The following is a 14,923-nucleotide window of genomic DNA, read 5'->3' as shown; positions in this document are numbered from 1 at the left end:
ATTGAAATTCATTACATGAACTATCACAACAGTAAATGCTTCTGGGCCCTACCATAACATATGGTTCAACTGTTTCCCCCTCCATATCCTCCAGCCTGGTGCCTGAGACAGGGAGGGTCTGTTTCTCTCAGACCTGATCTGAGAGTGTAGAAAGGCCTTTGCTTTGTATAGCCTTTTATTTGTTTCTCAAACCAAATATACCTATATCATTAACCACTGCAAAAGGGATTGGAAAGGCCTTCGAAGACAACAGTGATGATTGTATTGACTATTGTGGCTGAAGCGATGTCTTTCGAGATGTACGACAGTTGGCCCTGGAGTGTAGCCATGTAGAATATTCTGGTTTCCATTGTATATGAGAAGGTTCCTTGATAGTCATATGGTATACAAGGTTGATTGACCTATCATAACCATACCTGACAAACATCATTCCTTATTCTTTTGGACTCCATTGTGATATTATGTTGGGCAGACTTTTAACTACCATATTCAGTGTACCACCTTGAAGACTGAATCAAACCACAAACTGAGTGTATCTGCTGGAAGTAGGGACTGTATTATCTGTGGTGTGTGTGTTCAAGATGTGATTGCAAGACTGTAGTCATGTAATGTAGCAATACTTACTGGTGCTGTTGGCCAATTTGTTACATTTTTATTAAAATTCAATGTTTTATCTACTCAGACTTTTGTGTGCACTTCAGATGTTACTGTAAGGGTATAAGAGACGGGGGGAAGGTAGCCGAGCGGTTAAGAGCGTTGGGCCAGTAACCGAAAAGCCGTTGTTTCATCCACGAGCCAACTAAGTGAAAAATCTGTCGGCGTAAAAGGCACTTAACCCTAATTGCTCCTGTAAGTGGCTCTGGAGAAGAGAGTCTGCTAAATGTAAAGGTACTGTAGCTAAATATCTTCCAGGGGAAAAAAGTCACACTTTAAAAATCCAAATCTTTAATCTTTTACTGAAACAAGACCATTGGTCAAGTCTTGTATACCAATGTAGTGAAATTGGAAATCTGTTACAAATAATCCTTTCAATAGAGCCCAAAAACCTACTGAATAGTGCACCATCGCTTATCTTGTGCTACCATATAGCATGTGTGTTATATGACCTGTTCTCTCAGCATGATACGTACCCTGCAAGTTACACTTATCAGGCTGGTAAATTACTCCAAAATGAGAATGATGATACATTTACGTCAAAGAGCAAGAGCTGGTCATGGCATAACGTTCAGGAAAACATAACACAGGAATGAGGTAAGGGGCAACTTTGAATGCTGAACTAAAAATGATGACATTTTTAAGGCATTGGATTCACCAGGGGGTACCACAGTTACATATGATGTTAGTTATAGTTGAATAGTATGTATATTATGCAGGGTCTTTAATGGCTTATAGATGGTAGAGCACACTGACTTAAAACCAGCACTAACAGGCCGCTTATTTTGCTTGAAGTTAATGTTCACTATAAATCAGACCTCCTCTCGATGCTGAGCAGTTCAACTTCAAAAATGAGAGTGGCACCACCTGTTGGAGAGACGGGGTAGTTACGAACAAAGAGAGTAGAAAGCGCTTCCCAATAAAGACATGGTTACCTCAGAGACTGACTTGTAGAGAAAGCCGGTGGGAGATGTAGAGAAATATCTGAAATACCTGGGATCTTAGGAGGCGCTCCTCTGTCTCCATATCCTACAAAAGGAGTAATATAAATGGAGGTCAAAACAGTGGCTGGCAAAATGGACCTCAAGGCTTATAGGGCTTTTTATCTTTCATGATAATTGATTGGGTTTATATAATCTACGTGGATAATGCATGCTAGATTTAGTCATCAGTAGAGCATAGGAAAGATATAAGTGACCATTGGAACAGTGTGAAGTATCAGTGTGCAACCTCACCAAGCTCAGAGGGGATGACCAGTTTCCTCTTCTCTCCCTCACACATTCTAATGAGAGAAAGTGAGATTGGTGGATTAAGAACTTCACATGCAAGAGTCAAAGGTCAATTTGTTGTTACACCTTATATCCAAAAGCACATCATTCTATAGTTTTTACACTATCTGCAAATGTAATACCTTCACAAGTCATCCAGTCACATGCATGAGCACACAAGTCCATAGGGGCAAAGAAATGTTTTAAATAAAAACAGGCACCAACCCGAGCAGGCCCTGGTCCCAGCCTTTGATGACTTGTCCGGTTCCCAGAGTAAAGGTGAAGGGCTGGTTCCTTGGAATGCTGCTGTCAAACTCTGTTCCATCCTCCAGCTTTCCCTGCAAACAAACAGAGTTATTGTCTAAACACACTGTCATTTGTTCAAATGTGTCAATTTCTGGATCTCCATTATATTGGGATGACATTCATTGAATGAGCATTAAATGGAAATAGATATTACTTTTCATTCAATGTCTAAAAGGAGACGTATCCTCCTTATTACTCACAGTGTAGTGCATGTTCAGCACATCCCCTTTACGGGACTTGATGGGGCAGTTGTCAACTCTTTTCTTGATGCCAATTTGGAGCTTCTTTTTGTCGCCACCACGAACTGCCGGGGCCAAGGACAACAGAGTGACCACAAACAGCAGACACAGCCTCATACCTGGGGAACACGTGAAAGACTTAATGAACGACAAAAGTAATCACAAATCTCATAGGTCGCGTTCCCCTAGCCTTGTTCGGAACATCCTGATCTCGCGAGCTTCCATTCTGTTTCGCAGTATCCGTGTAGCGAAACAAAATGTAAGCTTGCGATATCAGGATGGTTCATACGAGGCTAGCATTACCCTGGTCAGACCTTCCCTGCATCAACCAATGGTTGCGTGCCGCGTCAAACTGTGCCGTCGGACATCAGACTGCTATAATGGTGCTTTCAAGACTGGGAACTTAGAGAAAAATTTAAACAAGGTTAAATCATGAGCCAGTGATCTTCTGTGCAGAAAGTCAGAGCTCTATAAAGATGCCAGAGTTTCCGTCATGGAATTCTGAGTTCAAAAGATTTTTCCCAGTCAAACTCGTTTTTCTTGAGTTACCAGTTGCACGGATGTCGGAGACTTCCAATTTCCTAGTTATTTTGAGCGAGGCGTAACACGTGGGTCACGTATGGAACGCCGTTTGGGTCTTTGCTTGTCAAAAAAAGATGCACGTCAAATAACACTATTTGATGCGTTAAATAAGCTTTTAATTTGACACGTCAAATAGCACAGTTATGTTATATAATGTGTGTTCTGAATTTGCACGTGTAAGCCAAGCGCCACCACTGCTATCAGTAGCACTGTCAAAGCCGTACAAAAAAGTATGCAAACAAGCAAACATCGGCCACGAACAATGTGTTTACAATACCGCGTTGGTAATAAAGCTTTATTTGTTCGACCGCAACTTCTGGGGTAGCTAGCTTTAGCTTGGTACCTAGCTAGCACCAATACAACCAGCCTGAAAACAATGACCAGTAAAAACTGCAGTCATTTTCATTATTCTTAGCAATGATTTAGGAATCATTGTGAGTAGGTATTAGCTAGGTAGCCACTTGTTGTTCGCCTATTGAAATTGAACTTCAATTCATGAAAATAAATAGCCAGCCCGCTACTTAACCCTGTTGCCCATAGCTAACGTTATTAGCAGCCAGCTAGGTTCATCTGGCTAGTGACGCTCGACCGGACCGAGTTATGTGTTGTGAAGCTAGCCACAATACGGATTAGGCACAATAGAGGAATTTGCGACTGGGAAAAAAATATATTGGGTATTGAGTAGACTGATACCCCATTTTATTGATCCCCAATACTTAAGTAAATCTGTACAGTGCAATATGAATGTCAATACACACAATAGGCTGACTGGGGAGGTGATTTCACACAGTCACGTGATAAGAGCTATAACGCTAAGATTTTGCGTAAACTGTTCACAGTTGTGTCTGGTGGGTTCAACCAAGTAGAACTGATACTCCATTTCATTGCTTCAGCATTCCAACATTTGAAGGCAAAACCGCTTCAAATAAAAAGTACCTCTTTGAAAGTGAGCAGAAGGTTACAATTGGGGAGTCATGCCATATTAGATAGATAATTTTAAACAAGGTTGGAATGTGAAGCAATGAAATGGGGTATCAGTCTACTTGGTGACACCCACAGAACACAACTGTGAAGATTTATGCCAAATCTTAGCGTTATAGCTCTTATCACGTGACTGTGTGAAATCACCTCCCCAGTCAGCCTATTGTGTGTATTGACATTCATATTGCACTGTACAGATTTACCTAAGTATTGGGGATCAATGAAATGGGGTAACAGTCTACTCAATACCCAGAGTTATCAGACTCCAAAACATCCGCGCAGTATTGTTTTTCCTCGGGAATAGTGTTCAATACACATAGGTTGACAATAAATGTGGCTCAATTCACAGTTGTTTCAGAGTCCCGCAATGTTCTCTGGGTGTCACTGAGTAGACTGATACCGCATGTCATTGATCCACAATCCATAGGTAAGGCTGTACAGTGAAATAAGTATGCCCCCCAATGCAATTCTAAAGTATAATATATCTAGTGTGATTTCAACATATTTTTGTCAAATTACCAATTTGTCTTTTGTTGATTTTATATAAGATTCCAACCTCGTTTAGCATGATCTATTCAATTATGGCATAATTCTACTATTTGTATTCATTTGCATCACTGTCAAGGACATTTTACTTTTATTTTGAAGACTACCCACAAAGTCCACTAGTGTGGCTAATCCTTATTGTGGCTATCTTAGATGGGTCTGACCACCATTAAACAAATAAGAACTGTCCTATAAATTAGGGTTATTTTAGATCATGACACCTAGCTATATAGTTAGCTAGCTAACTATAGCTACGGAAAAAGATGTCGTTTTTCTATGTTTTTGGGGAAGAACATTGTTTGCATCAATGAGCTAGCTAGCTTTTTTTTTAATGACCAGCACTGTAGGTGCGCGAGACAACTTGGCCAGCATCATAGCTTACGTATCGATTAATCATTGTGACATGAAATACTAGTGATAGTGTAATCAATGTGTAATAACTACGTTAAAAAAAATTATGAATAGGTTAAATTGTGACATGCAGTCATATTCTGGTCCTAACACGTCACATAGTGTGATTTGACACGTCACATAGTGTGATTTGACACGTCACATAGTGTGATTTGACATGTATATTTTTTGACACGCAAAGACCCAAACGGCGTTCCATAGTCGCGTCCCCTGCTCAGACGTTGTATGCATAGACCAATGGGTGCCTAACACCCAATCGACAGTGTCATCGACTGACATATTTCTATAATATGTGGTTCGTTGATACATACATATCCATGCGTTGTAAGATCTGGCAGGTGTTTCTAGACCTCCAACTTTACGAGAAGAAGATCACGTCATGATTTGACCGTTTTTTTCTCTCGATACCCCTGTTGTCTTGAAAGTACCATAGGGTTGTTACACTTCATCATCAATGGGCACATGCTTATAGCAATAATAAAATGGAAGCTTTCTGATAGGCCTATAGCTCCAACAAGTTGGGCAAGTTGTATGACTTGTCATTATCAAAACACAAAAATGTTTAATACAGCTAACTAAAACCCACAATTGTGCCGAGCGTATAGATGAATTAGCTTAGTTAACAGATAAGTTAGCAAGATAACTAGCTAACGTTATCGGTTGTGGCAATTGCTTTAGCTACCCTAATACATGTATTTAGCCATGCGTTTCGCTCATAAATATTCGTAACCAATTTCAGATCAAAAAGCTAGTTACGTATCAGTAATGTCTCCAAGAAGCTTACCAGCGTTTTAACTGAATTACAAACAGAAGATAGCCAGTGTGCTTCAAAATTTTCGGAAGAGGAAATGGAACGATTGAATGGAATGTCGCGATATGTCTACGCATTGATTTTCTCTCCTGCTATTGGTTCGTTCTCATAGAGCCTGCTGGCAGAGAAAATAGTAGATTTTGAACGTTCCCCCAGGTGGTGCCAAAGTGGCGTTAAAGTTGGAATGGAAAGCAGACTGCTACGTATATTGTATCTACAGTGTTTTAATAAAAACAGGAACCCAAACTTTGGAATTATCATTTCACACACACACTTCTCTCGCACACGCACACGCAAACACAAACACAGGCTGTGTAGCTATGCAGGAATGTGTATGATCTAAAGCAGCATATTGATTGAAAGTCCTCCTGCACACTTTTCCCCTTAGAGATGAGCCCTCAGTTACACTGTAATTACTGCATTCGTTTCCAATAAGGTTTTCCATTAGGGTTCATATGACTCAGACGTGTGTGAGAGAAAGAGAGAGAAGAGAGCGAGAGATGAAAGGGACAGAGAGGTGAAGAAACCATTATAAAAGGTTGTCGTTGCCATGCATACCAAAGATATACAGCCTGCCTCATTCTCTCTTTCTACATTCTGACTCCATTCCTCCTCTTGTTACCAAGAGCGTTGGTCTCCCCCTCTCGCTTCTCAATGATTTCTTATGTCTATGATTACTTATTAGTAAATAAAGACATTAGGCTTCCTAAATGAACACTGAAAAATAACTGACTGATTAAACATATTTGATATACTGTATATGCATTTCCACACTGCCATTCTTAATGTGCAGCAGATTGCTTTCATTAAGAAAATACAGTTTGTGGATAGCCTCACCGATACTTTAAATACAATTAGCCCTCTCCACCACCAAAACAAATACAGTCCTCCTCAACCCTAAGATATAATCAGAAAATCCATGTTTTGACTGTTGGGCTATTAGCATTATTCATATTGTTGTGTATGTGGCCTCCTTTTTTGCATGAGAGCAGAGAACTGACATGAGAGACGAGCATTTAATAGACTTGGCTTCAGGCTTCCCCCGGGGGAATCCATTAAGTAACGTCTTAATTTCTAAATCAGACGGATGAAAGGGGTAATATCCAGGAAACAGACATACCTCTGTTGTAAACACAGACTTATTGAACTATGTTTAATGCTGTCACAGAGTATTGTACGGCACAGTGGCAAGACAAATCCCATCAAAACAGGTCAAGCAATATGACAGCTGCAAGTATCCCACAGACCACGGATTACAGTGCACTTGTAAAGTATTCAGACCCCTTGACTTAGCATCCCGGAGTCGCCTCTTCACTGTTGACGTTGAGACTGGTGTTTTGCGGGGACTATTTAATGAAGCTGCCAGTTGAGGACTTATGAGGCGTCTGTTTCTCAAACTAGACACTCTAATGTACTTGTCATCTTGCTCAGTTGTGCACCGGGGCCTCCCACTCTTTCTATTCTTGTTAGAGCCAGTTTGCGCTGTTCTGTGAAGGGAGTAGTACACAACGTTGTACGAGATCTTCAGTTTTTTGGCAATTTCTCGCATGGAATAGCCTTAATTTCTCTGAACAAGAATAGACTGACGAGTTTCAGAAGAAAGTACTTTGGTTCTGGCCATTATGAGCCTGTAATCAAACCTACAAATGATGATGCTCCAGATACTCAACTAGTCTAAAGAAGACCCATTTTATTGCTTCTTTAATCAGACAACAGTTTTCAGCTGTTCTAACATAATTGCAAAAGGGTTTTCTAATGATCAATTAGCCTTTTAAAATGATAAACTTGGATTAGCTAACACAACGTGCCATTGGAACACAGGAGTGATGGTTGCTGATAATGGGCCTCTGTACGCCTATGTAGATATTCCATTAAAAAAATCTGCCGTTTCCAGCTACAATAGTAATTTACAACATTAACAACGTCTACACTGTATTTCTGATCAATTTTATGTTATTTTAATGGACAAAAAAGGAGCTTTTCTTTCAAAAACAAGGACATTTATAAGTGACCCCAAACTTTTGAACGGTAGTATATATATATATATATCCTTTGATTCTTGAAGAATATAATTTATAAATACCTCATGAGCTTAGTCCAACTGTCACAATCCATGAGAACCCAAAATATAAGCTTGTTTTTCTCCAATGTTTGTAAACATTATAAATGTAAACAAACACTGTATAGCCTCATAACATGGTCAAAACAATAATTTTGATATCATGGATGGTCAATCCTTGCATCCATAGCTCTGTCTATTAATCTGAGAGCGGTTACATTTCTCCAGGCCCATCCCTCAGCTTTTTACCAAAACAGAGGCGGGGCGAACGTTTTGTTATCGTTTGATCTGTGGAGTGCCCTTTAAACAGCTGCATATGATCAAGATATCAAAGTGTCACCAACAAAAAGGTCAACAATAGGCCAATGCAGCATATGACATTAATTTTTCACATGTAAATAGCTCAAAGCATGCCATTCCATGAGCGCAGAACATCTACAGCATGTCGGTGTCACAGGAAGGCCAAGAAGATCGAGGACCTCAGTCCCCGAGCCAAGGCCTGTTCACCCTGCTACCATTTAGCAGGCAGAGATGGTAAAAGTGCATCAAAGCTGGGACCGAGACACTGAAAAACAGCTTCTATCTCCAGGTCATCAGACTGTTAAACAGTCATCACTAGCCGGGCTCCGCCTGGTACCCTGACTTGCACCTTAGTCACCGTCACAAGCCGGCTTCCACCCGGTACTCTACCCTGCACTTTAAAGACTGCTACCCTATGTACATTGAACACTGGTCACTTACATTTTTTTGACATCATGTTTATTGTTCTGAAATAGTTTATGTAGTTAGAAACAGGTACGATTAGCATTCTTGCAACATCATTCTGTTGAAATGTAATTTGATCTCGGAAATTATGCAAATTGGTTTCTCACTTTATATGTACATACTGTATTCTCAACATAGCTCATCCTATATAAATACTGCTGTACATATATTTGTCCTACTTGTATATTGTACATACTGTCTATACACACCACGTATTTATAGTGAACAAAAATATAAACGCAACATGTAGTGTTGGTCCCATGTTTCATCAACTGAAATAAAAGTTCCCAGAAATGTTCCATCCACACAAAAATCTAATTTCTCTCAAATCCTGTGAACAAATTTGTTTACATCCCTGTTAGTGAGCATTTCTCCTTTGCCAAGATAATCCATCCACCTGACAGGTGTGGCATATCAAGAAGCTGATTAAACAGCATGACCATTACACAGGTGCACCTTATGCTGGGGACAATAAAAGCCCACTGTAAAATGTGCAGTTGTCACAACACAATACCACAGATGTCTCAAGTTGAGGGAGCATGCAATTGGCATGCTGACAGCAGGAATGTGATCCAGAGCTGTTGCCATAGAATGTAATGTTACTTTCTTTACCATAAGCCCCCTCCACCATATTTTTTGAGAATTTGGCAGTACATCCAACCGTCCTCAACACCAAAGACCACGTAACCACGCCAGCCCAAGACCTCCACATCCGTCTTTTTCACCTGCGGGATGGTCTGACACCAGCCACCCAGACAGCTGATGAAACTGAGGAGTCATTCTGATTGGCTGGACCTGGCTCCCCAGTGGGTGGGCCTAGCTCCCAAGTCGGGGGCCTGGGAGGGAATAGGCCCACCCACTTGGGAGCCAAGCCCTGCCCAGTCATGTGAAATCCATAGATTAGGGCCTAATTAATAAATTAAATTTGACTGATTTCCTTATATGAACTGTAACTTAGTAAAATCATTGAAATTGTTGCATGTTGGACCGCAAAGTGAAGGAAAAGTAGCCAACAAGTGCTCAGCATATGTGGGAACTCCTTCAAGACTGTTGGAAAAGCATTCCTCATGAAGCTGGTTGAGAGAATGTCAAGTGTGCAAAGCTGTCATCAATGCAAAGGGTGGCTATTTTGAAGAATCTAAAATATATTGATTTGTTTAACACTTTTTTGTTTACTACATGATTCCATGTGTGTTATTTCATAGTTTTAATACAATGTAGAAAACAGTAAAAATTTAAACCCTTGAATGAGTAGGTGTGTCCAAACGTTTGACTTATACTATATGCGTATATTTTTGGGGGGATAATTTGTGTATTAGTATTGTATTGTTATACATTTACAGCACTGTTGGAGCTAGAAAAACATGCATTTCGCTGCACCTGCTATAACATCTGCTAATTTGTTTGCGCGACTAATAAACTTTGATTTGATAAACACTTCTAACACTCCCACTCCTGGACAAATCTCAGCACAAAGGTGCCATTTTACTTCTCTAATGAAACCTGGGCTTCATTTCATTAACAACAACAGACTAAACACTTTGAGGTGGTATTAGGCTAATGAATTGATACATTTTTAAATAAAACAAATACGGATACCAGTTAAGTACTTGACCTCATTCTGTGGGAAGACAACCCTACACTGTGTCCTTCCCTGCCAGTGTCCTGTCACACTGGTAGTGTACACTAGCCCACAGTTAACCCCATTGTCACAGCAAGCTCACACGCTACTAATCAGCACAAACTAAAGGGAATAACGACCAAACAAAACAGAGAAGAGAGGACCACCTATATCATAGTAGCTTTGTTACTAGGACAGAGAGCCTGAGCCACACCTGTATAAACTAATTCTGTCGCTGAAATGTTCTGAAAAAAGTGGCTGCTGCACTGTTTACTTGTGGGAGGACGGCAGAGTGAGCCAAGCTAACAGAGAGGAGCCAGGGGGAGAAGGAGCAGACTGAAAGATGAGATGTCAGATACATTAGGACTGAATGGGAGGAAGGTGGTGGTGGGGGGGGGAGGCACTGAATCAAACATCTATGACAGACTGCAACAAAGGCATATTTCTAATATCGAAGAAGCACCAACTCTCATGATGAGGTATAATTATCTCTGGGGTTAACTCCCTCCTCAAAATTATAACATTTGAAACACAGCCATTTAGCATGCACTTTGCAACCCATCTACATCTAAGTGAGCAATAAGGACTCCGTGTCTCTTCTGTCTAGTCATTCAGCCTCCTACATCGCCTCAGCTCCCTCAGTCCCTCCACATCAAACCATCACATGGTCATGTTCAGCACCCACAGGTACTCTGGTGCAGACGGAGCCATCAATCAACGCCTGCAAACGACACCACCACTTCTCCAAAGGAGCATATGGCAGCTCTCAGGCCCATCATCCATCACTGCAGTAATATCATATAATAGTACGCTACTCAGTTTTGAAACTGAGGCTGTGTAAACGCGTGGATTTCAGGCTTTAGAAAAGATTAAGTGTAACCGGGTGTAACTATTGACTCAATGTCAACATTATGAACATTGCGGCATGCTAAGGAACGGACAAACACACGAGTTGTCCTCATTTCCACCAATTTGGATCCATTAAGTGATTACTCTATTAGCAATAAATCGATGTGCTCCATTTGAGGTGGCAGGTAGCCTAGTGGTTAGAGCATTGGGCCAGTAACCGAAAATTAGCTAGATCGAATCCCTGAGCTGACAAGGTTAAAATCTGTCATTCTTCCCCTGAACAAGGCAGTTAACCCACTGTTCCGAGGCTGTCATTGTAAATAATACTTTGTTCTTAACCGACTTACCTAGTTAAAAGAAAACATTTGGGCTATTCCTGCACGTTTCCATTAGTGGGGGCATTATCAACTATCAATCACCCTCTCTTTTCCCCCCTATAATTGAATCTGTAAATTAATTATACCTGTCGACTCACAAATTGTCACAATTATTGAATCGTTTACATATGTGATTATTTGTCTGCCATGTTGATTATTTCACGCTACTCTTCTTTAGAAGAATAGAGTTACTTGAACTGAGCCTCACACTGTAGGTTTCAGATGCACCATTACACACAAGCTCGATTATCAAAACATTAAAATGACAAAGAGCGAGGCAACTGTGTTACGTATGCCCTTTTAATTTCTTTCAAAGTTGTCACATTGAAAAGAACATGGTTACACTGAATTAGTATTCGCATATCTTAAAACTGATGTTATCAAAACAGACAAAAATGCCATGGAAGGATGAGATAACAAATGCCACATAAATCCACATCCCCAGAAAGAGACTAGAATACAAATTACATTGCTATTCCATATAAACGGTAGCAACGTTAATGCTTAAAAATACAGGTAACTGCCAAAATAATGAAAACGCTTGAATAAATGAGGGATACAAAGTATATTAAAAGCAGGTGCTTCCACAGAGGTGTGGTTCTTGAGTTAATTAAGCAATTAACATTCCATCATGCTTAGGGTCATGTATAAAAATGCTGGGCAGGTCATTATTTTGGCTACCATGGCTATGCCCCATAGGGTGAATCCACTGGTCACGGAATGGTTTGATGAGCATTAAAACGATGTAAACCATATGCCATGGCCGTCTCAGTCACCAAATCTCAACCCAGTTGAACACTTATGGAGATTCTGGAGTGGTGCCTGAGACAGCGTTTTCCACCATCATCAACAAAACACCAAATTATGGAATTTTCCCCATGGAAGAATGGTGTCGCATTATTCCAAAAGAGTTCCAGAATGTAACAGAATGAGTTCCAGAATGTAACAGAATGAGTTCCAGAATGTAACAGAATGAGTTCCAGAATGTAACAGAATGAGTTCCNGAATGTAACAGAATGAGTTCCAGAATGTAACAGAATGAGTTCCAGAATGTAACAGAATGAGTTCCAGAATGTAACAGAATGAGTTCCAGAATGTATGCCAAGGAGCATTAAAGCTGTTCTGGCTCATGGTGGCCCAATGCCCTATTAAGACACTATTTTACTGTCTCCTTTATTTTGTCAGTTACCTGTACATCTGCATATAAAGCACACTAATACTTGTTTTCTCTATATATAGTCTCCTATTTGCCTTAGAAAATATTTTATGCACAGTACCCATGTCGCTAGTAAGTTACCAGGATAAATTGTTGTATTAGTAGGCTTAAGTCTTATGTTTCACATACAGGCATTATAAGAGTCTAAGAAACATTGGATTAATGGTTTGATACAACACCGGTTTTATTAAACAAGTCTAAGAGACAAGAAAATGTGAGTACTTTTTTAAATTTTTTTATACTCATGCCTTAGCAGATTTTTGACGTGTCAAAAAAATCTTAAATCAATAACATTTCACAATTCCCTTTGCACTGCAAATACTGAATTACATAACCAATGCTCGTGATCATCAACACACTCACCACAGATGTAAACGGTCACACTAAGTGATTACCATGACAGTTGTGACAGAATGAGAATCTGTAAACATTTAACATCCGTCAAGAGCACTCAGGAATTGCCCAGCATGTACTCTAAGGTCATGCCATACACAGCAGTAACATTCAAATATAGCCTACCATTTACTCTCCACAACAAAAAAAAACAAAAAATTGGCCCCAATTATTTTGTCATAGGTTATTCAGGTTTACAATTGGGGGAGGGGGAGGGCGGACGGATGGACGAAAAAACAACAAACCCCTTAGTAATCTACTATCCCAGATAGAGCACATGAAACTACCCCCTACAATCTGTAAATATAACCAGAGTCCAGTCTGTCCCAATGAGTACCAGAACTAAATATGTCCAATTCAGTATGATTCATTTCTATGTTTAGAATTCACAGCGAGTTGCCAAAATATCAATATCAAGAATATTTGCATTCAAAGCAATTGGTCAAAAAAAAATGAATGGTCTTTTAGGTTCCATATCTAAAAGAACAGTTTTGGTCAACAGAGTCACTTATGCTTCAATAAGACCTTTGAATGTAAGGAGTTTTACTGTAAAAGCTTGTTTAATTTTAAAACGGGTTGGGAAAAATTTGTGAAAGTAACGCAATGAGTGAACACATGCATTGAGAGTAGATGCTTAAAACATCTTTACTCAGTCAACGAGAACAGAACACTTATAATGCTTGAACATCTATATTATTACATTTACGTTAACTTTCATTTTTATATTTAAACATATCAAATGATCAAAATCAGGGCGGGTGATGCTCGTACAGGGATGGCCCAAAGTGTTCTGTGGAATTGAAAACATGATAAGCCAAGATTTTACATTACATTAAATACCTGAATGTCAACTGCTTATCAATTGCTTTCTACTTATTAATAAAATCATTTTTTCATTGGCATAGCCTCAACAATTTCACTCTTCGGGAACACGTTCGAGAATGACGTACATTGATGAACATTCATATGTTAATACGAAATCTTACAGATTAGTCACGATTAATGGTTAATGATTGTACTTTTTAGTTTCTAAAGTGACAGTGGATTACCGCATATATCACACAAGTGCAAACATCATAGGAAGCTCCCCAACAGGAAAACAAACAAACAAAATGTTAATTGATTACAATCATACTATATATATTTTCAAAAATATATCTGTCTTTTCTACAGTTGGACTTGTACTTTAGCATGTGTGATGGTTCCTGCTGGTGGCCTTTCCTGTCCTACTCGGTGATCTCCAGGATTAGGTCGTCTCCCTCCAGGCTGCTGTCGGCATTGACGTAAATCTTGACCACGGTGCCGGAGAGTGGAGAGTTGACCACTGTCTCCATCTTCATGGCGCTGAGCACACACAGAGGCTGGCCCTTCTCCACCGTCTGGCCCTGCTTCACCTTCATCTCCACCACCTTCCCAGGCATGGGCGCCCCCACCTGGCCACGCACGTCCTTCAGCGCCTTGGGGTGGAAGTGCATCTCCTGGGTGGGTGGGAGAGTACACTTGGTGAGTTTGCAGGAGCACCACGTGTCTATTGAGATAAGTATTGGTGTGGATATGATATGCAACTATTTTGCGGGAATAGCTTGAACTTGTTTTAAGAATTGAATGGAACATTGTGTTGAGAGCTAATGTGAATGTATGTACGGCACCTTCATGGCCACTGTATCCTTGACCAGGACAGATCTGAGCGCTCCATTCAGCTCAAAGAACACCTCCCTCTGGCCAGCCTTGTTGAGATCTCCCAGGGCCAGGGCTTTGATGTGGAGGGTCTTCCCTCGCTCCAACTCCACCTGACAGACACAGGGACAAACAGAAAGTGCGATCAGAGGAAAACAGAACAGTGGC

The 14,923-nt window shown here is 40.2% G+C and overlaps 2 protein-coding genes across 5 annotated transcripts in view; both read right to left on the bottom strand.

Moving 5' to 3' along the window:
* Positions 1 to 928: 928 nt before the first annotated feature.
* On the bottom strand, positions 929 to 5,879 carry LOC111950556 (peptidyl-prolyl cis-trans isomerase FKBP2). 2 transcript variants are annotated; one of them, XM_070434591.1, is made up of 6 exons: positions 5,772 to 5,879; positions 2,429 to 2,586; positions 2,148 to 2,260; positions 1,890 to 1,936; positions 1,648 to 1,683; positions 929 to 1,521 (listed from the first exon to the last, which is right to left on the bottom strand). In XM_070434591.1, the coding sequence occupies exons 2-6, from the start codon at positions 2,582 to 2,584 to the stop codon at positions 1,460 to 1,462; spliced, it is 414 nt and encodes a 137-aa protein (XP_070290692.1). In that variant the 5' UTR covers positions 2,585 to 2,586; positions 5,772 to 5,879; the 3' UTR covers positions 929 to 1,459. The 2 variants fall into 2 exon arrangements, with proteins under 2 accessions (XP_070290692.1, XP_023823964.1); XM_023968196.2 differs by lacking the exon at positions 5,772 to 5,879 and adding an exon at positions 2,771 to 3,049.
* Positions 5,880 to 11,751: 5,872 nt separating this feature from the next.
* The window catches only part of LOC111950242 (pyruvate carboxylase, mitochondrial), a 99,740-nt gene continuing 96,568 nt past the window's right edge, over positions 11,752 to 14,923 (bottom strand). For all 3 annotated transcript variants that reach the window (XM_023967664.2, XM_023967663.2, XM_023967665.2), the window contains exons 20-21: positions 14,728 to 14,868; positions 11,752 to 14,556 (exon numbers count right to left, since the gene is read on the bottom strand). In XM_023967664.2, the coding sequence (XP_023823432.1) occupies positions 14,305 to 14,556; positions 14,728 to 14,868 (393 nt within the window). In that variant the 3' untranslated portion in view covers positions 11,752 to 14,304. The remainder of the gene's footprint in view (positions 14,557 to 14,727; positions 14,869 to 14,923) is intronic.

The sequence above is a fragment of the Salvelinus sp. IW2-2015 genome, linkage group LG23 (assembly GCF_002910315.2).
Source record: "Salvelinus sp. IW2-2015 linkage group LG23, ASM291031v2, whole genome shotgun sequence".
NCBI lineage: Eukaryota > Metazoa > Chordata > Actinopteri > Salmoniformes > Salmonidae > Salvelinus > Salvelinus sp. IW2-2015.
The sequence above is the reverse complement of the archived record's forward strand: the minus strand, read 5'-3'. Positions and strand labels throughout refer to the sequence as shown.

What these genes read in the sequence shown, in the direction of transcription:
- LOC111950556 (XM_023968196.2), bottom strand. Translation starts at nt 2,792, where the DNA reads ATGCAGGGAAGGTCTGACCAGG. An exon ending in TGCTGAACATGCACTACACT is followed by an intron (nt 2,261 to 2,428) that starts GTGAGTAATAAG and finishes GTTTGTTTGCAG; the next exon opens with GGAAAGCTGGAGGATGGAAC. An exon ending in TGGGACCAGGGCCTGCTCGG is followed by an intron (nt 1,937 to 2,147) that starts GTTGGTGCCTGT and finishes TTCTCTCATTAG; the next exon opens with AATGTGTGAGGGAGAGAAGA.